The sequence below is a fragment of the Sebastes fasciatus genome, chromosome 10 (genome assembly GCF_043250625.1).
Source record: "Sebastes fasciatus isolate fSebFas1 chromosome 10, fSebFas1.pri, whole genome shotgun sequence".
Classification (NCBI taxonomy): Eukaryota; Metazoa; Chordata; class Actinopteri; order Perciformes; family Sebastidae; genus Sebastes; species Sebastes fasciatus.
In genome coordinates this window covers 19,019,688-19,042,492 of record NC_133804.1, presented here as the reverse complement: position 1 = coordinate 19,042,492, position 22,805 = coordinate 19,019,688, and the positions used below count along the sequence as shown (strand labels likewise).

Below are 22,805 nucleotides of genomic sequence, written 5' to 3'. Positions count from 1 at the left end.
GAAAGCCGTGTAACGTTTTTAAAGGAACTTTCTTTATGTCTCTATAGTATTTTCAGGGACTTTTAGGACCCGTGGATGTTTTGCCCTACCTTCACTTTGTTTTCACCTCCCTCCAACCCAAATCATCTTTCTCCTCCCTGCCCCTCCTTTACAATCTGTCTCCCTCATTTTTGTGTCTCCTGTTATCAACTTTAATCATCTCTCATTTCTCTGACTCCCCCCTCCGTCTCTCCCCGTCTCTCTGTCTGTGTTATTAAACAGGTTAGGTAATGAGTAGCCACCTGGCTTAAGAAGCAGGTTTAAAGCTGCTAAACATCTGGACACTTCACTGCTGACCTCCCCTGACTCCTTCCCCTACCAAATGATTGATAGTGAAATAATGAGGTGCTAGACCAATGTAGAAGTGACCTTAATTTACACTGATGCACACTTGGTTAGTTTTAGAGGCAGCACTGTGCATATGCTACACATACATGAGATTTCCTACACATGCTGATCCATACACAATATAAGTAGGTTTTGTCTTTTGAAGGACAGCATGAATACAAGACAAGGTGCTTTTTACACAGAGAGACACTTTGTTGCAGCCCATCAGACATTATAGTGTCTTGAGTCCCATTATTTTTTACCTCGGGGTGCTTTTCTTTCAGACAGTTAAATGGCAGTTGTCAAGGTCTTTGCCATAATCTGAAGGAGAGATAGATGGTCTCTGTTAAGGTGGACACACCGGTTTCAGAGTGTACATTATATACTATATTCTAGAGCAGAGGTCTCCAGCTTTTTTTCCTCGGAGCGAACTCATAGCGAACTCAGTGAACTCATAGCACCAAGTTATATATCCCCAATAGCAGACATAATTTCTTTGAATAAAGTTTCAGCCATCGCCTCTTATAGTCCAACCATAGGCTAAGGGTTTTTTGTGTTTCGTTAGGATTTACGCAACTAAACAAAGCCTCTGTTGCTGCGTTGGCCTTCTTCGTCAGTTTGATAAACAGAGACTGTTGTCTTTGAGATTGCCGTTGTTTTCAGCTCTTTTATCTTCTCTGTTCGTAGACTGCTACCAGCCGGAAAGTCCCATGAAAAGTTGCTGTGGACTTTGGTGATGTTACATCTTTTACCGACCGACACAGTCGTATCGCAAATGAGACACGCACACATTTGTCATTCACATTCGGGGGAAAAAACTCAGTCAGTACTTGATGTACCTGAGTGTTTTATCTGCTGCTATTTTTAATTTAGTAAAAAATCCCAATGGAATGAGGACCAAATTAAGTTCAGTTGCAGTTTCTGTTTTGTTTTCTCATGCACTCTCTCTCTCTCTCTCTCTCTCTCTCTTTTTTTAAACAAAATTTGGAAGAACACATTTTTATGTGAATCGTGATTGCAAACAATCAGCATGTTGCAACAACACCGAGTTCATAACTCTTGTTCTAGTGTGTATTATTGTTCCAGCTTCGAGGTGTAAATTATATCTGGCAGATGCAACAGCTTCAGAGTCCGACAAACAAAAATATATTGTGGGAGTTTGGCTTTAATCATATCGCTCCTTCCACATCACCATTGTGTCGTGTACATATGCAGTGCTATTTATTTTTCTCTTTCTGTTTCTCTCATACTCTCTCACACATACATAAGATATTTGCATCAGAATGGCTGTAGTTGTGTAGCGTTTGTCGTGGTGTTGACTGTCCAGGCCCTCAGGGAGTGGCGGTCTGTCAGTGGTTTCTTTGTGCAGCCCTGTTCCCCCTCCAGGTTCATAACTCTAGTCCCTCTGTCCCAAAGCATTCTGGGATCAGAGCCCTGTTATGTTGCAGACCGGATAATAGACTTGGCTCTTTACATCATTTTTTTTAGATTTAGCAAGCGTGTTTACCACATTTACTAAACAAGATTACTCTAAATAATGAGGGGGTTGTTTCACAATAATGTGGTGTTTATGTTAGTGCTTGGAGAAGCCTCAAAGGAAAGCACTTGCTGTCAGCATGTAAATTAATGTTGAGCTAAACTGAAGTGAAATTTTCAAAGCCTTTTACTTCTATTCTAATCATCCCAACCCTTTTGTCACCACACGACATGTCTGTAGTGTTCACGATTTCATCAGGATTTGTTACATCATTGGGAACGCAGGGGCCACTAGAGGCCCCATGTCAACCCTGCGTACAGAGTCTGTCTAGCAGGAAAGATTAAAGCCGTGGCTGAAGCCAGTTACACTTGAGCTGTAGAAAAACATGGACATAGCATCTGTAATGTCACATTCTGGAGTATAAGCAGCAGAAATAGAGCTGTGATAGGCTGAGACACCTGCCAATCAAGCAAACACAACAACAATAAATAGACAAATCTGGCGACTGGTCTGTGTGTGCCACCATCTGGCGGTGGTACCATTACTGTGGTGGTGCTAACCGCGTTAACGTGGCGAATGTGTCCGTGGTTGCTCGTAGTAACTTACTACGTAGATAATGGTTGGCGTAGATAATAAACACAGATGGGAGAATATTTTGACTGCAGAACATTATTTGTTTTTGAGTGGACCAAATATGGATTCAAGCAGAATATTTCGTTCTTTGTGTTTTTATCTATCTTATTTCAATAATTTTGACTTTTAAACTGAGACAATTACAGAGAGGAGAACTCAGCGCCATCGCTCGCTCGCTGTTTGTATTTCTTTAAACCAATCACAATCGTCTTGGGTGGCGCTAAGCACAGGATGCAGCGACGATGCTCTTGCGAAATAGTGGTGATAGAGGAAGGGGAGAAGAATGCCGGCTGAAATAGGCGGCCAATTATAGGCTTATACCCACAGTCTACATCTGGTGAGTCAGACTAGCTTTGGTTGAACTTAAAAATGCATTTTGCATGGAATGGTGCTTCATGGCTAGTATGGACTGTAGTGATTGAAGCTACAAATAACTTTTTCAACCTACATATTGGCACGTGAGTGTTGTATTGAGACAGACTACAAAAAATGTGAACCCATCCTTTAAAGCACCTCCGCATCAACCTCAACATTCAGCAATTGTGTTTGTGGCTTTCCATTCAATAATGTTTTCAATATACCTGTATGCACACCAAGCATATGTTTAACATCAAAAATGCCAGAGTCATTTTCTATCGACTAATCGTTTCAGTAGTTTCCGATCAGTTATTTCACTAAGGCCTAATAGTGCTAAAATCCAGTCTTACATGATACAAGAAACCTAATCTACAAGTGCGGTACAGTATCTTGGCAGAAAGAGACTAAGGAACAAAGCCATGATCATTCCTCTGCATGCTTTCATCCTGCCAGTTGTGTGTGTTGGACAGCGGCTCAGCCTGGATGGTTTAGCAGTGTTTGGATAGCCTGTGTCTGATGAGCATGTTTGGAAGCCTCATCTGAACACATTGACCCAGTAAAAAATATTCAGATGGGACCGAATCGCCTAGCTGATTTTCTCCGTGAATGCCAGTGTGTGTGTGTGTGTGTGTGTGTGAGACAGGGAAAGTGAGAGAGAGAATAATTACGTGCCTGAGTGTATTTTCATGGTTCTTGTATTTCCAGATGCCACCTGTAATGAAAACATATACCCCGTTTTTCAGTTCCCACACATCAGTTGTGGAACAAAGTTCCCCTTCTACCTGTTTATTTGGCCTCACTTGCCCTCTACCTCGAGGCGCTTTCTATTAAAAACCAACCATTTGTCTGCAGATGATGCTAACTAACTGGCGAAAACACTGTTCATGACCGTGAATTAATTTCCAGCTTTTTGTTTATTTCCTCACAACCTAATCGGCTCTAGAGAGCACTCATTCATTGCAAATAAGAACAAAAGTAAAAGTCAATTCAGGACAAGGCAGAGCGACTGAAAAGGAGGAATAGAAGTAACAAAAGGGAGGTGTATATAGAGAGAGGGATCAAAAGAGGGGATATCACAAGATTTGGAAAGGCTTGTAAAGGGATAAAGCAACTGATAGAGGGAGAGAGGTGCAGTCAAAATAGAGAAGAATGAAAACTGTACAGTAGAATAGCAAAGAAGTGGGATATTATTCCAAAGATTGGAGTGAGAAGGTGTAAAGAATTGGGATTAGAGGTGGAAAGCTTGAGCGGGATTGAGGGCGAGAGGATTGGAACAATGTGCTTCTGATTTTCCCTTTTATATAGTTATTTATATTTGCATATCACATTAGAAACTGTATTGAATCCCACCATCTCACTGCTTTGTGTATGTGTGAATACACACATCTCCCTCTCCAGCTAACGATCAGCTAATGTTGACAGATCTGAATGTGCATTTTAGACTAAATGAATAAACTTAACAAATTAAACTTGCGAGCACACCCAAAGTTAAAAAAATTCAAATTCTATTGACAAGCATACAATTCAAATCTGTCTCTTTTCTCAGGGTTCACCTAAAAGCGTTTTTGGGAGCTTTCAAATGCACCTCACTGTTTTCTAGGGTTGGGAATCACCAGAGACCAGAGATACAATATTATCAGGATACTTAAGTCATGATATGATCTTATTGATTTTGAGTATTGCGATAAGATATATTGCAATTCATTACCTTCTATCAACTGCAGATTATGCCGTTTGTCAACATCTGTTAAGATCCAATTTTCACTCTGTTCATCTCAGAGTTTTCAGTCCCATATCTTGAGGTCAGAGGTCAACGGACCCCTTTGAAAATGGCCAAGCCAGTTTTTCCTCGCCAGAATTTAGCCTAACTTTGAAGCTTTATTTAGCGTTCTTTCCAACAAGCTAACATGACATGGTTGGTATCAATCGATTCCTTTCCATTTTCTAGTGTCATTTGATACCAGTATCTTCACTCAAGCTTTAAAACTGAGCCTGCTACAACCTCTGAAGGACAGAATAGCGTCCGGAACCGCCGATGGGCCATCGGATTGTTAAGAGGTATATAGTAAATAATAAAGATTGATGCTTGATGTCCATGTATCGATGCGATATTTTTGCAATACTATGCTGTATAGATTTTTTCCCCCATCCCTACTCTTCTCCTAAGTGTGTTTGAGTTGTCAATTGAAACATAAAAGTTCCTTGGAAACAGAAACTCTGCACTTTCACATTTAAATAAACAGAGCGCTACTTTCACTTCACTTCACCATGTTGAGCTACATTCCTCCTAATTAACAAATCTTTGCATCGAAATGAGACTTAAAATAAGTTGTTCTTCACTTGAATTCTGTGCGTTGTCATTTTGCCCATCTGCTCTATTTTGTATAATACAACAGAAAGCAGACGTGCAAAACGAGTGATATATTACTCTCCTACTCTGAACTGCAGCTGCAAAAGTGAAGCCAAAACATCTCAATCACCCCCTGGTGTCTGGCTGGCTCTTGATTTGATATGCAGCAGCTATATCTATGATCGGAGCGCACATTTTAAACGTCAATATTGCAGTCGGTCATGTTCATTTAATTGTGGGAAGCCAAAATGGTGATTGCGATTAATATTTGATTAATTGTGCAGCCCTACCGGATGGTTGTCAATTCTTAATGTGCGCTTTCTAATCCTATATTAAATAGTGGGTCTCGTTCCAAAAACATAATTTCTGTCCTTGGTATTTTAATGGCTCTAAAACGTTACGAGTTTCTCCCAGTCTGGAGTGATTGGAAGCCAGGGTGACTCTTTGTCTCACCACCGCAACACACAAAGAAAAATGCATGAAGATATACAGACCAAATTTACATTTCTACGAGTCTCACATTTTTCATTTCCTCTCGATTGTCTTTCACAAGAATCTGCAAGATAGCTCCCACGTCCAATATACTTCTAATAAATGTTGATGTCGAGGAAACCTAGTCAAAAAGAAAATTGGCTTGGTCTCAAAGGAGGCCTTGTGAACGTGTGAAATGTATTAATATTTTGTGGGTTTTCTGCCGAGCAGACATAAAATGTCCTCTTGGGTGCTGATGCCCTTGAGGACCCTGATACCCAGAAGCAGTCTGGCTCTGCTTATTAAACTAGAACTAATTTTCTATGCAGACATCCTGCAGCTCAGTGGCTACATCAGTGAGGTTAGGTTAACATGCATATATGTTAACATGTATCAGTGTATACAGGGTTGAACACAAACACACAATGTTTTACCTGGTTCGATGGGACATTGTCTGAAGTTAAAATGAGCACAGAAGAGATGAACAAAGGTGACAGTGAATTCTAAATACTACGTTCTTACTTTGACTTATTATAACTTTTTAATAGGGCTGTCAATCGATTAAAATATTTTATCACGATTAATCGCATGATTGTCCGTGATTAATTGTGATTAATTGCACATTTTTATCTGTTCCAAATATACCTTAAAGAGAGATTTGTAAAGTATTTAATACTCTTATCAACATGGGAGGGGACAAATATGCTTGCTTTATGCAAATGTATGTATATATTTATAACAGGAAATCAATTAACAACACAAAACATTGATAAATATTGTCCAGAAACCCTCACAGGTACTGCATTTAGCATAAAAATATGCTCAAATCATAACATGTCAACCTGCAGCCCAACAGGCAACAACAGCTGTCAGTGTGTCAGTGTGCTGACTTGAGTATGACTTGCCCCAAACTGCATGTGATTATCATAAAGTGGGCATGTCTGTAAAGGGGAGACTTGTGGGTACCCATAGAACCCATTTTCATTCACATATCTTGAGGTCAGAGGTCAATGGACCCCTTTGAAAATGGCCATGCCAGTTTTTCCTAGCCAAAATTTAGCGCAAGTTTGGAGCGTTATTTAAGCTCCTTCGTGACAAGCTAGTATGACATGACACACACGGTTTTCTAGTTTTATATGATACCAGGATCTTCACTCTAGCTTTAAAACTGAACCCGGTACAATCTCAGAAGTATCGACTGCGTTAATGTGTTAAAGAAATTATTGGCGTTAAAAATTTGTGTTAACACGTTAACGTTGACAGCCCTATTTTTTTAAGATATAAAATTAGAAAAATAATAATAGTTGTGTCTGATTCAGAAATGTAATGTTTGAACCCAGCCATATAAACAACATGTATGATCTGCAAAAACATGATTTAATTAGTACCTGGACTTCTGAAATGATTCTGGAGATATCCAAACATTGTTTCTGTCTGGCCCTGCTTCAAGAACAAACCCATCTCAGGCTGTCAGAGCTCATAAAGATTCAGGGACAAATGTTGAAAAAGATGAAAGGTGAACTTTTCAGTGTCTTTTGGGAAAAATATTTGCTGGTAAATAATTGGAGAAATGCTTTGATCAGCGATCAATAGAGTCAGTTCAAGCATCAGCTTTTTCAGTCTTTCTTCACATCACTGGCTGTAGGGGGTGATTTCAAAGGGCATATTTTTTTTTTACCTTTCTGGAGGGAACAGGAAAACTGCAAGTTTTTAGTTTGCGATGACACCAGCAGACATTCAATAACGTTTTGACTCTGAGTTTGTTTCACTGAGCTCAGAATGACTCCTGATTCTCTGCTCCTCATATACAATATGTAAAGAGTTTGACTTTAGTGTATTGAGATATTTGTAATTAATGGACAGTTGTGCTGTTTTACTGGTTTAATCATAATTGACAATTTGAGCAACTCCACTAATCAGAATCAGAACAAGACAGATTGGTGACCCTGACATTTCCTGTAATGACCACCATGGCGTTAAACTGATGGAGTATTGATCTGCTTTAGTTGCTTATCATTAGCATGTCTGTATTTAACACAAACACAATTGATCAGGACACACTGGTTTTCTTGTCTTTATCAAGGAAGTAAGTTTAATAGTAGTTGTGTGTGTGTGTGTGTGTGTGTGTGTGTGTGTGTGTGTGAGTGAGTGTGCATGACAGACACTAAAAGGTCAAACCTAATGAAGATAGTGATTCAGTTTAATGTCAAAAAGGTCATCAGGTCATGATATTGATCCTATTTTTCCCCCCGACATCGTTCACATTCCTGTTTTACAAGACGGGCTACACTAGATATAACTTTGTGTTTTTTGTGTGCTTCCGTGGAGTTTGTGTTGGAGTCTGAGTTGTGGTGGAGGCTGGTCGTTTGTTGGCGTTGGTAGGCTCCGTTTCTAACTGAATGTTAGCTATGGTTGCACACCGTCAAATATACAGGCACTCGCAATCACGTGTTGGATTTTACCAAAAAAAAAATGTCCCGCATTCTTCTCATTAAAAGCAGTCTACAGGCTGATAGAGGAAACCCAGAAAGTCGCAGAAGGTCTCATTTTTTAGGTTAGGTTACAACCTGTTCACACATTGGCAATAAAAAACAGTGTAAAAACTTACATTCGGTTCCTTTAAATGTTACATATTGTATATTTTCTGTATCCTATGTTCAGCCTTAATTGGTAAAACAGTCATTCATGTTCTCACTTACATTACACAACAACAAAAATCAATAAGAAATACGACACTGTGTTACTGGCGTAAATCCATCTGATACAAACAATATATGTGTTTAAAAGATAACATTTAGGATAGAAAAGGCTTTTAAGAGTCTTCTTCATCTGCTCTGAGGACCACCTCTTCATCGTGCTCTTTACATGAAAGGTCATGGATGGTGAACAGAGAGATGAGCAAAGAGGATGCTGAACAAACGACAAATCTTCCAGCTCCCCTACTCCCTCTGCCCCCTGCTCTCATCCCCTCCCTCTGCTGGAGTTTGTTTGATGAGGCCTCTCGCTGGGTTTGGAAAATGATGTCTTCTTGCCAGCTTCTCATCTCAGCTTCATTAGTGAGATGTTTTTGTATTTTTTTTAACGAAAAAAAAAGAAAACCCAACAAACTAATGGATGTATCCCTTCATCCCTGGCGTATGCTGCACGCGTTTGTTTGCGAATTAAAGTTGGCACGGTGGTTTATTGTATTTGATTATTTAATTCCTTTCCGAACACGCTTTTATGAGACGAGCAACAACGGAGACTGAGCTTTCAATTCTTCTTCCCTGACTTTATTAGTTTTGTTTTGTCTGTTAGGACCTCAGTTCACAATTCGCAGTAATAAAACACAGGGGAGACACAGGAGGAGGTTGGCAGGATAGCGGCTGTAGATGAGGCTGTAGTTAAATTTGAGTGCACGTGAGTGTGCAAATTACATTGCGAATAGATGGACAGATTTATGACTTTGTGGTGCTGCGTATTGATTTATTGAGATTGTGTTTTGTGTTTTCAGAAGCCATCAGCCATTAGAGCGCTTTTCCAAATTTAACATGCTTACAGACAAAGAGACAGAGAAACAATATGGTGCAAAAGTGTGTCTGTAAGTGTTCATAAATGTGTGTCTGCAGGAAAGCCATTGATCCGTTAATCCAGCTTCCACATAAGGTACTGGAAGATGGATAGACGGATGCCTGAATAGACAGGATACGGTGTGATGTGTTAATCAGTCTGTATGGCTCCTTTAGGAGCAGAGAAAAGGATTCTGCTGCGCTGAGCAGCTTCTCGTAGCTCCTCTGTCTCTGACCTCAGGCTCAGTCCTGCCATAACTCTCCTCATTACAGTCTTAATGGGCCAATCAACACCGTGCCGGGCCGAAGGCACACTCCTCTCGTCTTCCCAGCTTTAGAGGGCTCCCCTCCTTCTCTGTAATCCTCTCGTCTTATTTCTCACCCACAATACATGTCTGTCTGTGGTATTCTCTCTTTTTTTCTGTTTCACTTCCTTCCACCATTCCCCAGTGTATGTGTCATAATACTGTCTGAGCATGGGGGTGACCTCTTGAGCACATTGACAGGTTGTGTATGTAGGCTACTGTATGACAGAGAGGGTATTACTGGGCTTCATGCAACAATCTCTCTAAATTTATCATATATTTTCTCTTAATTTTATGGTAAGAGAAAAAAATAAGTCAACTCCAGATGCACCAAACGTTCTTAACCATCAAAATTTGCTCTTACCCAGATGTGCTGAATGATGAATCCCACTTGATCATAAATTGGAAGTGCCTGGCCAGTTGTTTATTATTAGCATAGGTAATACCCCCCAAACACTATATATCAGCAGGTGTTGTGTCGTGTGCAAATACTCTGGCACATGCCCAAGAACTGGAGAGATGCCAGCAAAAAATGCTGTAAGAAGAAGAAATGAGATGGATAGACAGTCAGACTATGGAACCATCATTTCAAGGCACACAGAGGGGGTGGGCGGCATATGCATTGAAACATAGGCCTCTATTACTACGTTACTGGTGCTGTTAAATAAAGTTAAACAAAGTAAACGTGATTTTCCAGGACTGGTGTTACAGAAAAATCAAAAAGCATCAAAGAGCAGTATGTAAGCCACGCAATATCATCCAAAAGTTTTTATAGTCTTAAATGGGATCAATGGACCAATAGTGTTTCTTTAGCCCCTACATTTAATAAACCAAGCATTATAATTACTCTAAAACGTATAATAATCTAAATTTGATTATATTATAATCATGTTTTTTAATGTTCCTCAAATTTAAAACTCATGTTTCCTTGTATTGGACAAACAATTTGTGGACTGTGACAACAAGATGTTTATTTCTTATCTCGGTGAGAGTGCTCTCGACTACTCAATAACATTTTCTCTTACAAAAGAGAAGAACAACAATAAGAAAACATTGGTGTATCCCAGAAATCAATAGGTACTAACAAAATAAGAACTAATCCTGGATACAAACAAAAATAAGAGATCATTTGTTTGTATGTCGCTTCCAGCATGAGGCCCAATATGTGAGTGTTATACAAAACTGTGTGCTGTTTGTAAGTGTGTGTTCACTTGCTGAAGTGTTTGTACTCCCCCGGTTCATATGCATGCCTCTGAATAATTTAAAATCTGTCATTTAAGAAAACTATCCAACTCGTTTGCCCAACAAAATCCTTTCAAAAACCCTTGGATGGTGTAACAAAATACATGGTTAAGGCTGTTTTTTCTCAATTGATGAATTTAGCTTTTACCCTACAGGGAGGGTATGCATAGGTAAATATACCAGACCATAAACACACTATATTCAAACTGCAGGCCTTAATGATCAGTTATGCTTGACATTGTGGCCAATATCTAATACCAGTCTGAAAAATATTTCTTCTGAATTGACCTCCATGTGTATAGAGTCATTACACAGATCCACTCCCTCATAGTTGGACATTTTGAATGCTCTTTGCTTTGACACTGCAGCCTCCTAGTCATTAAAACAGATCTGTGTCACATGTGACGGACAAAAATAGTGATTGTACTTGCAGTGTGAGCACATTACCAAGAAGCACTGAGCTCTACCGCAAATGATTTTTGCAGAGTGAGGTTTTTATCCTGTTGCACTTCAGTTTTTAAAATGCACTATAGTGAGATCAGTGACTCCAAGGTCATTAACAACGTGGTCTGATTGTGTTTGTGTGTGCGTATTTTGGTACAAATGGGCAGTGTGAGATGTGAGGTAGAGATGATCAATAATGGCGATGAGAGTCGGGCCAACAAACACATCATCGTAATCACCCTGGACCTTAAGACTACACCGACTCACAGCCCTGCCACTCCGTGTGTGTGTGTGCGTGTTACAGTCTGTGGATGTATATGCCGATGTCAGCACATACACGTGTGTATTTACAGTATTTATTATTCATTAAAACTTTCAGCTCAACAACAAACCTTCCTCTTATACCTTGTTCATACCAAAAGGCAGGTTTACATGAAGTACTGTAGGAATTGGTGGCATCTTGACGCAATCTGAATAGACTGAATAGGTTCAGTATATGGCAGTGTGTTTGAAAACCCATCAGGTAAATTATAATCTGGATGCCAGCAAAGGAAGGGTAAAAGGTTAGGAAGACCATTAAAGCTACTTTCTGGATTAGAAAAATATGTTCCAAAGTACAATTAGCAGGAAAGGTATAGCCTAAGCCAAAAAATCCTGTCCTGAAACACCATTAATCCAGCACTAGATTTACGGTTTAAAATGCGAATGAAAAGACTGCACCCCCTGTGTCTGTAAATCACGGAGTGACCTTCAGAAACTGCAGGGAGGGGTGTACCTTCAACTCTGAATTATGAGGTGACTGCTGGTGGTTATGTGTGAAAAAACAATTCCAAAGATCCGTTTACTACTTTTATTGGAGTAAGGACCTTTGAGTCACAAACTTTTACCTATAAGGTCAAGAATGAGCTTCCATTCAAGTGTTGGTGCTTAGTTTTGATCTTTCTTTTAGTGCAGGTGATGCTTTGTATTCAAACCATGTTTCCTCTTGTTTTCTCCAGGATCGCTGCAGGGAGAACACCAGAGGAGGCTGTACAAGGAGCTGCTGGCGAACTACAACCGACTGGAGAGACCTGTGGTCAACGACTCAGCCGCCATCCTGGTGGAGCTGGGCCTCACGCTGCTGCAGATCATAGACGTGGTGAGGGAGGGAGACCGCTTGTATTCTTTATATGATGTGTGTGTGGCACGGTGTTTAGTTTGGGTAGAATGCAGGAAGCAAGATATGAAGTTTGTGTTTTGTTACGGTGCGTTGTTTAATGGAAAGCTGAAGTGGAGTTTTCCCACTATGCTGATGACTTGCATCATTTACATTTTAGGTTTTTAGCTGAGTATCACATTCATACTTGCCAATCTTGATACCTCTTTGCTGCATCCCCTCTCTCTACCCATTTTTCATGACGAGCACTATCATGGTCAAATAAAGGAAAAACAAAACAAAAATAATCTTTTAGAGAAAAAAATAGGGACTATTTTATAACTAAAGCGGGGGGTCTGGGGTTACTTCCCCAGAGATATTTGAGTTTCAGAGACTTTCTTTCCTGCATTCTGGTGACTTTCAAGAATGAAAATAACAAAATAACAAGTATGCTGCAACAGCATTTTTATGTTAAATAGGCCTACTTTTAATTTTACTTTTAATTCTCAGGAAAAAATACAGAATAATTCGCCCCTCTGGCATGGACTTGTGTGAATCTCTGGCATAAACTAACATCATTTTTTATTCATTCAGTCATTGTTTTGCCCTTGTTTGAGTATTTCTTTGTCTTAGTATTCTCCATTTCTCTCTCCTTCTCTCACTCACTGAAGGCCCTTTCAGACAAAGCCCGACAACAGCACCACTGCGCTCTGAAAAACCATGGTTTGCACCACGCCACGATGGCTTTTCGCTGCGTCAAGCAAAGCTCAACTCTGGGTGCTGCACGCTGGGTTGTGCGGCGAGCGCAGGTCGAACCATGTTGTGTCGCAAACAGCCCTCTTCCGCCGGGTAATAACATTAGGTATAGCTGTATCTATTTTCCAGGTGAAAACATTAGGGCTTTTACACACTGTACAGTGCCAGAAACAGGTTGATATAAAGGAAAAGTTAAAAAAAAGTATGAAAATTTGCAATAAATCGGGAGAAATACGGGAGAATTGTGACCCCGGGAGGAAACCTAGAGAGAACAAAGAAAAATTGGATTCTCCCAGGAAAATCGGGAGGGTTGACAAGTGTGTGGTGGCAACTGTAACAGTAGCTTTAAGTCCCACAACACAATCATCACAGTGAAGAATCCAAGAAAAAGTGAGAGAATATGCTTGAAAGAGAAAAACAACAATTGAATCAGTGAAATAAGTGACACAGGATTGTGATTATGGAACGGTGTTAAATGTCTGACTTCTGTCACATAAAGACCCTCTGGACTGGGACACATAATTGTTCTTTAGTGTTCCCAGGTTTACTTTCTACCTGAAAGTCTACTGGCTGCAACTTTACCCTAACTGATTCATTGTATGTCTGAATTTATCTTTTAAAACCAATGTCCCATTGTTTTTAATCTTTATCCACCGGGGAAAAGCTGGCTGAGCATAGTTGTTTTAATTTTGCTGCTCCAGTGAAGCAGAGTGGGGTTAGGGCTGTGTTCAGACCGTCAGTAGCCCTGCGTGAAATAACGCATGGCTAATGCTGGCGCCCATCAATGTGGCGGCGCTGCCAACACATGGGGCTTGTCTGTGAAAAAACATGCAGGTTTGTCTGTGAAAAAAGTTGAACCTTGAAACTTTTGCTGCAGGGCAACATCATCCAGCAAGTCACTTTGGTGGCAGCTTTGTAGCATGAATGCCATATTTGTGCTGTTTACCTGGCAAATATTGTGATGATAGATAAAATAGTTGTCGCCGTCCAGTTTAAGCCTTTAAAGGCATTAATATGTTACTCAAACGGGACTTCCTGGATATCTCACCATATCCGAAACAACACTCACCAACGCAGTCCGTTACATTCTTTTAACCCAGTGCTGTTTCCTGTCTAAAGTGTTTTTCTCCTCAAGATTAGTTGTTGCATTAACGTTGCTTATTTACTTTTCCTTCCACATTTGCTCATGTTGTCTAGACTATAGATGAGAGGTGTCTAACTCTCCCCAGGGCCGCTGTGCTAACAGTGTTTGTGTCTACCTGAGTTTGACACCCCTGACACATTCCCAATTTATGAAAATTACCATTCCTCCATCCCTCCACCGCTTGACCCAGAAATCAATCCAGGTTTCCTATCTTTAATGACTTTTCAAATTGTTAAAATTCTGCTCCGAGTAGCAGGAGGCTTTCAAATGAATCCTCGACTCATTAACCAGCAGAGAGGACCAAAAACCTGCGAGACACTCCATTTTTCAGCCAACCTGATAGAGACGGCACTTTAGGGACGTGTTAGTATGTTTCATAACAGCCAGATGTCTGCTCTGATTTGTCAAAAGAAAAAAACGGATGTACTGGGTGGTATGGAGAAAATGTTCCTGGTAGTTGTTGTTGTCTCATCTTTTTCTTCAGAGGAGGATGGAAGAGATGGAAGATGCATGTTTTAATCCTGTTTTAATCCGATTCTCTGGAGAGTCTAACAGAGACAAGTCAAGTGGACAAGTAACCTGATTTATGAACTGTGGTTTTGTGGTCATTATACTGTAAGAGACGGATGGGCCAGACACCATCTGGAATTTATGGTAGGTAGTAAAATGACAGGATTTTATTGTTGCCACTAACGATGCGTGAAATGTCAGAAAATGCTGAAAAATGTGGATCAGTGTTTCCCAAAGCCCAAGATGACGTCCTCAAATGTCTTGTTTTGTCCACAACTCAAAGATATTCAGTTTACTGTCATAGAGGAGTAAAGAAACCAGAAAATATTCACATTTAAGAAGCTGGAATCAGAGAAATTTGACTTTTTTTTCTTAAAAATTACTCAAACCGATTAATCGATTATCAAAACAGATTAATTTTATAGTTGACAACTAATCGATGAACGGATTAATTGTTGGAGCTTTAAACTAGATTTTTTGGAACACAGCAAGGATTCAACTCATTCAACCTTGCCAGAGGGACTGAATTTCAGCATAAAAAACACATTTCAATCCTCTTAAAACACCTTTCAGCCCATCTCTTAGCAAATACCTTGTATTCTTCCCTGTAGCCTCCAGACAAGCTACTAATTTGATGCTCAGAGTTTAGATGTGATGATTTTTTTAAATAACAAAAGAGAAAAATATCTGAAAATACCTCTTGTCAGTGTGTGGGGTTGCTTCAATTATGTAGCAGTAACTGATGTGCTAGTACACTGTAACTTTACAGGTCAGTTGTCATGGGAACACCAATGTCCGTTTAACTTACTTATTCATCAGCTTTAATGTAAACAGCGTTGACTGACTGGTGCCTTCATGTTTCTAGGTCAGGTTCTAGGTGTTTACAGGTAAATAATGTCCATACAGAGACTCCTATAAACACACATGTGTTATTTATATATGCATAATATATATATATATATATATATTATATATTCATGTTGAAACGGAAAATAATCATTAAGAAAAGTGTATTGACGAAAAGACATCAATAATAATGTTGAGTGTTTATAGAAAAACAAAAAATAGCTACACATACATCTATAGATAACATGACAAATCAATATGCTGAAGATGAGTACTTATTAATACAAGACAACAATACAATATACCTATTAATTTACAAGATTGACCTTTTGATGAGAGAATGACTTACAATAAATATTTTACTTGAAGTAGATGAAGAAAAGTGAGTGTGTTAGTGTTTATATTGAATATATGCTCACTATCCACATAATGCTGCCGGCAATCTGCTGCTCTGACCTTGAATAGGTGAGTCAAGTTAATATTTTCAGGTTATCAATTTTATACAACCCACAATTTTCATTTCAACAAATTGCAAACACACAAACCACCGAGGGATTGGAAATCTCTGCAGAGACGCACATTTCCAATCATTACTTTCAGCTGTGACTTTTGCTCGATCATCTGGGTCATCTGCTTTCAGAAAAGACATTATAGAAGGGTTTGCCGTATGTGTCTGCATTTTCAACTCCAAGCTCAGAAAACGGACAAAGAGAGAGATAAACGGATAAATAGATGCAGTGCGTTGAAAAAGAGGAAACTTCTTTGATCTGTTTCAGCCTTCCTTTCTTCATTGCAGTCAGTCCTGTTCTGACTTCTCCACTCTGCACTCGGAGCTGAAACTCTGAGGCTTGCAGAAATGCTAATTTCACCCTGCGGCTAGAATATTAGCAACATCATTTCCCGAATGCTATAAGTACACTTTGAAAACATTTCTGAAGTACATTATTTGATAAAGACGTGGGTTTCAATCTGCATTGTTTTTCAGCTTCATTTTGGATAAATGATTTATAAGCAGAAATTAACAGTAATTACTTATTGTTAATAATAACTCAGTAGTAGTATTGTTTTTAACCAGGATATTGTCTCACTGAGATTAAAAGTGCTATTGATAACATTTAAATAACAATAACATTCACCACATGAGCATGTCTAGGCATGTTGGCATTCGCCTTAATTAAATAAACAGACAGACGCAGATGAACCTGCTGCAAATCTGTTTATTGTGCATCAGTGAGTCGAGCAAATAAACACTGTGAGCATTCCTGTTGTGATGTTATTTCGTCTGTGAATATGATTGGATTTTTTTATATTGGAGCCAGCATGGCATTTTACAGTCCATCGCCACTGTTTGAATCCACAAGGACTCTACTGTGTTTTAGTTTTAAAAGGGTTGAGATGGCTCCACTGTGAAACCATTCAACAGAACTACTCTTGGTTACATAAAACCAGCTTTTACACAGTTTTACATAGCCTGGTTTGTTCTTCTTTGGATATGCAAAGCAACTGCACTGATGACAAAGCCCTTTTCCGCGACATTAAATATGGATTGGCCTGCTTGTCTTCTTTTATACAAAAGAAAAACTTATTTTCTCTTTTCCTCTTCTTCTTTTTTTTCTGTTTCTGTCCTCAGGATGAGAAGAACCAAGTGCTGATGACCAACGCCTGGCTGCAGCTGGTGAGTCGAAGTTTGAGAAGGGCACGCTATTATCAATTTAATATGCTTTAATTATATTTCTATTTTTATTACATAATTATCTTCTGAAGACGCTGTGACTGTTTTTCTCAAATTACTAGTGCCACTCCATTAAGTGCTTGTTGATGATATTGAATTTTAACTGTGCACGTCCTACATACAATTTAGTTCCTGGATTCATTCTTTGTACTTGCTCACAGTCTAAAAGCAATATTCATAATCTGATATTTACTGTATATCCAGTTAGTATTAGTTAGTGTTAGCTTATTTTCGGAGCTCACAGTTTCACACAACATACATCAATAACTTAATAATTTAGCTACTTGGCTGTAAATGTTTATAGATGTTTACATTTTTTAAGCCCTCAAGTATGCCTGTATGATCAGAAACATGTTTACAGGAATAACCTTTTCTATCCATTGCTTGATAACTTCAGAATTGCTGTTTAATTTTGAAAACTAATACTGCAAGAATCCTTTTACCCCTCTATTTTTATTTCCTTCTTGGCAAGATACAGCCCTTTTTATTTCTAGTGAATGTGCCATTTTCTTATAAAAGTTCAATTAGATTAATTCAACTAGCCACTGGACATTACGGGTTTTGCAGAGCACGAGAGTTATTGCATCCATTTTAAAAATCATCGCAAAGTATTAAGTGAAAATCTCTCCGTCTCTCTGTCTCAGTACTGGACCGACATCTACCTGAGCTGGAATCCAGATAAATACCCCGGTGTGCAGAACCTGCGATTTCCTTCAGACCAGATCTGGACCCCTGACATCCTCCTATACAACAGGTCAGAGCTGCTTTCTCCTGCTCATCACCACCTTCCTTCCTTCCAACAATATTTTCATAATAACAATGAATCAAATGACAATGTGAAAACAATGTGACAATGAAAAGGGTCGCTCGTAGTGATGAGCCTACAGAGAATCTGAATCTGCAGCTCCTCTCGGCTTTACGGAGCTTTATAGTGAGTTTCAGCTCATTGTTTAGCTGTCCGGTAGCAGCTCTACTGTTTTCCTTCACTCCCACCGCTCTCATAGTGTTGTTTTCAGCTGCACAAGCTGTATTTGCTTTTGGCGAAAAAGCTCTATAAACCCACTGTATAATGCCTGCTCAGTACTAAACAGCAGACAGACACAGTTGGTGAACATAGTGGTGCATTTAGCAGCTAGAGAGCAGATATAGGAGGTTGGTGGAGAACAAAACAGAGAGTGAATATGGGTCTTGCAGGGGACTAAAACATGACTCCAAATTAATGATAAGGTTGCTCCATCATCACTGAATGTAGAAATAAACAACTGTTTGTCAACAACTTTGTCTTATCAACTTAAAAGGTGTTTCCGCTGCCACCAGGTGACCAAACAAATCAGTATGCAAGTTTAAATTGGAAAGGTTGTGACCTTTTTCTTTACTTTTTAAATATTCTCTTTTTTGAGTTTAGTATAATTACATTTTTTCTTGTTGTCAAACTTGATAAAATAGGTGTTGTAATCCACCAGTCAGTCCAGCAGATAAGCACACCTGTCAGCGTGTTTTCTTACTATTTTTATTTTTTGGGTAGGTGTGTTGGAGTGATTTGAAATATCAGTTTAATCCTTCAGATGTGCCGCTGTTTTATTAGATTCTGTCTTTAATCTCCACAAACCAAAGCCGTATCAGGGTTCCTTTAAGCCAATGTGATAAACAATCACACCCAATCAAACGCAAACTCTGTGACACAGGCAACAGGAGGAGACGGGTCGCTTTAAAAACTTAAAAAGAAATAAAAAATATATTTTTTTCTAATTTGCATTTTAGGAAATAATTTAGCTACAGAGCATACAACAAAATAGAATAAAATAAAAATAAGATAAAATAAAATAACGAATATCAACGAAACAAAGGAGGAATAAATGAAAAATAGAAAAAAATGTTTAACTCAACTATATCCTATGAATTGATAATCATGTAATCAATAGCTTTCTTTTAGAAAAGGAAAAAAGTATATTACGACTTTTGATGTCCTTTTAATTAAACATCTCACTTAAAAACAACCAGAGGTGTATTAAAAGATCAAACATTTTGACAAGTATTTTGCTTTATTGAAATATGATTAACATGTTGGAAGTGATTTCACACTCCCTCCATCATCTACCGTTGACAGAAAATCAACTGTCGATCAGTGAAATAGCTGACAAGGGCTGCCAATCTCCTTGATGATTTGATTTGGACTCTCATGTTAACAATAAAGATACTAATGTCATTGAATTGAACGCTGATAAAGAGCTATTGGTGTCAAAATGCTACATTTTTCATTGCGTTTTTTAAGAATTAAGGAAGAAATACGGGCTGAGGGCAAAGTCCGTATTTTAATAAATGAGGTTGAGCGAGCTCATTGCATTTTTTGATTCAGGTCAGGCTGTATTCGCAGTTCTTCGTGCGGCGTTGCAAGGCTTCTCAAGTCAATTAGTAATGTAGGCCAGTTGTTTTTCTCCAAAAACAACTAATTGCGTTGCGTTTGCATGCTTGAGTGAGAGACTGATGTTCGGGTCTGAGGCTGAGGGGGAAGGACTACGAAGATTCAATCACAAAGAGGGAGACGATGACACAGATGGGATGTGTGGAGAAGCTTGTAAAACAGAAGATTTGATGGATTTGAAACATTAAGTGAGGTTAAGAGAGACTGACGGCTTTGCAGTTGGTTTTCGCTGATGCTACTGAGAGGATGGAGAGAGTTTCTCTTCATGCCCATATTTCCCCCAATACACTCAAACACACACATGAACATCACAGGGAATATGAGGACAAAACAAAGGTTTTCGGGGGGTATTAACCCAAATTTTAAAAGCTCTGCTTTCAGACCTGCCATGGATTATGCATCCTAATCTCCCCGCTCCCTCTGCGTCCTCTCCTCCCTCTCTACCTCCATCATCCATCCCGTCTTACCATCTCTCTTCTCATCTCATCCTTTTTGTGTTTCCCTCCGTCTCTCTTTCATAACTCACTGTCTCACTATAATTCACTCTATTCAATCAATTCTTTCTCTCCATATTTTTTATCGTCCCCAGCCTTCACCGACTCCTCTTTATAAATCATCCCAGCTCCCTGTCTCTGTCTGTCAAGGTGGCGGCGTGTTACTCTATCCCTCTTCTCACAGTCTACCTGTTTGTGTCTCGCTAGTTTCTCGCTGTCTTCTCTTGTGCTGCGTGTTATAAATCTGTTCAACAGCCCTTTTTTCAAAACAAAAAAAAACCTACTCCTAATTTGCTTTGCTAAATATATACTAGAGGAAAAATAAGTGCTGCGTGGTTGAGTGCACAGAGCACAGGACTCAGGACTGTGGTTTGTGTCCTGCACATGTTGTCAGGTTTAGGCTTCAAAAGCACTTGGTTAAGGGGAAAGTTCATCATTTTAGTTAAATACTGAACAGGACTAAGAGTCTGCAACATAGCGGCTTTGTGGGGCTGTGCGTACTGTACTGTACTGTACGTCAGCATGCTAAAACACTCACAATGACAATGCTAATATATTGATGTTTAGTAGGTGCAATGTTTACCATGTTAAACATCTTAGTTTAGCGTGTTAGAATACTGATATAAACACAATGTAGAGAAATATCCTTTGTTTCGCAGGTATTTGGTCATAAACCAAAGTATTGGACAAAGTAAAATTTTGATCTGATGATGGTGCCAGCAGAGTAAAAGGCCGTTCACATGCCGCGTCTAAAACGCGTGGAAAACGCCAGCTGTGATGCTTTCATTCTTTTATCTAAGTTGCTTCGGAGGTTGCGCTACTATCGCGCTTGCTGTTACTATGCAACCAAAACCTGTATGCTGCGATGATGAAGTTGCTGTAATTTAGCAGTAAAAACCTCACTGACTAAACTAAACAAAGTTAAATGGATTTTCAGCACCATAAATCCATCACAGTAGCTTTACTGCTTCATCTGTCTGTCAGTTTGGCTCACCTTTCAACCGGATGTTGTGATGTTCTTGAACGGAAAGGGTGAAGCAAGTAAATGAGTCCGTGGGACAGATCATGAAGATTAAAGGTAGCCCTGAACTAAAATAACTTCCAAGAGGGCTGTCCTCCACCAGAGAAATTCTTAGTCGACTAACTACTAATAACACTCATACAATTTTGTCGACTAATCGATTAGTTAATTTAATCAACAGATTTGTAAAACTGAATTTCTCCACAAAGAATCACACAAAAACACCACTTTGAATCTTGTGTTTACCAGAGATGTGCTCACAAGTTTCTTGAAAATAAGTCATTCAGCATGAAAAAGCATAAAAAAAGACTAATGGACTAAAGAAATCTTAGTCGACCAAAATAACCCATGGTAACACTTCATTTTACAGGTCCGCAAATTTCATGGTATTTAGGTGATAATTAGCAAGTAACCTATTTGAAATTTCTTTGGAATTACTGCCAAATTACCCCAATATTTACCTAAAAATGGATCAAAAATTACTTTATTATAAACATTATTTAATAATTATATGCTAAAATAGAATATAATCATTAAAATAGAGCCTTTAGGCTTCAGAAGTGGCTGTGAGCTGCTCTTCATAAGAGGTGGCAAAACCAAAAACGTTATTTGCTAATTATCATCTATTTATCAGCCGACATGGAAATAAAGCATATCAATTAACTTTGTATTCTTTTCCTGGAAATGTATTAAATAAATTACCAGCTATTGGGAAATAGCGGAATATAATTATTAAATAATGTTATAATAAAGTAATAAAGGAACAGTTAGTTTACATCCGAGCTGAGAGGTTTACGCGCCTCCTGGGGAGAGATGCAAATTTACAGTTTTCAGCAATAATATGGATCGCTGCTTGAAACCCACACATGCACACCTAACTAATTACACCACACACCTCTAATCTCTTATGTCACTAATACACAGTAAATATCCGTGCACACACACAAGTTGCAAACAGACGCACACTCTTCAACACATACACACACACATACACGCTGTCACACTTTTACAGACAGTAATGGCTCAACACGCGTCATTACGCCGCGGGCCATCAGTGCGCAGCCAATAACACGCTACTCTCACTGTGTTGCATAGCAGATGCATTCAGGCTTATTAGCATGCAGCTCAGACGACAGCTCGCCATAAATCCATTCATTCATTTCTATTGTTTTATTATGAAGTTAATGATGTTTAGGAGTGCCGAGGTCAGATGCCATCTCAATATGTGATACGTTCAAGGAAAAGAAGAGAGAGATAAAAATCAGATATTGTCTGTGATGAGTCACTCAGCTCTTAATATCCCAGTGTGAAACCTCTCATATTGTGCTCACACTGACTGAAAATGATGTTTCACGCATGGATAATCTATACTGTGAGTCATGGATTTACCATCCCGACCATATGCATGCATACTGCCTGGGGAAAATATGTTGTTATTCACCATATTTGGTGAAAAGTAAAGGTTTTGTTCTGTGACTGACAGCTGAAATCTTCCAATTCAGATCAAAGAGTTAAAATTATTATACGTCCAATGGCTTTCAGCATGGCTCAG

General features: G+C 39.0%; 1 protein-coding gene across 2 annotated transcripts in view; it reads left to right on the top strand.

Moving 5' to 3' along the window:
- Window positions 1-22,805, top strand: part of LOC141775400 (neuronal acetylcholine receptor subunit alpha-7-like) — a 49,333-nt gene that overhangs the window by 4,257 nt on the left and 22,271 nt on the right. For both annotated transcript variants that reach the window (XM_074648737.1, XM_074648736.1), the window contains 3 exons: window positions 12,192-12,331; window positions 17,215-17,259; window positions 17,961-18,070. In XM_074648737.1, coding sequence (XP_074504838.1) covers window positions 12,192-12,331; window positions 17,215-17,259; window positions 17,961-18,070 — 295 coding nt within the window. The remainder of the gene's footprint in view (window positions 1-12,191; window positions 12,332-17,214; window positions 17,260-17,960; window positions 18,071-22,805) is intronic.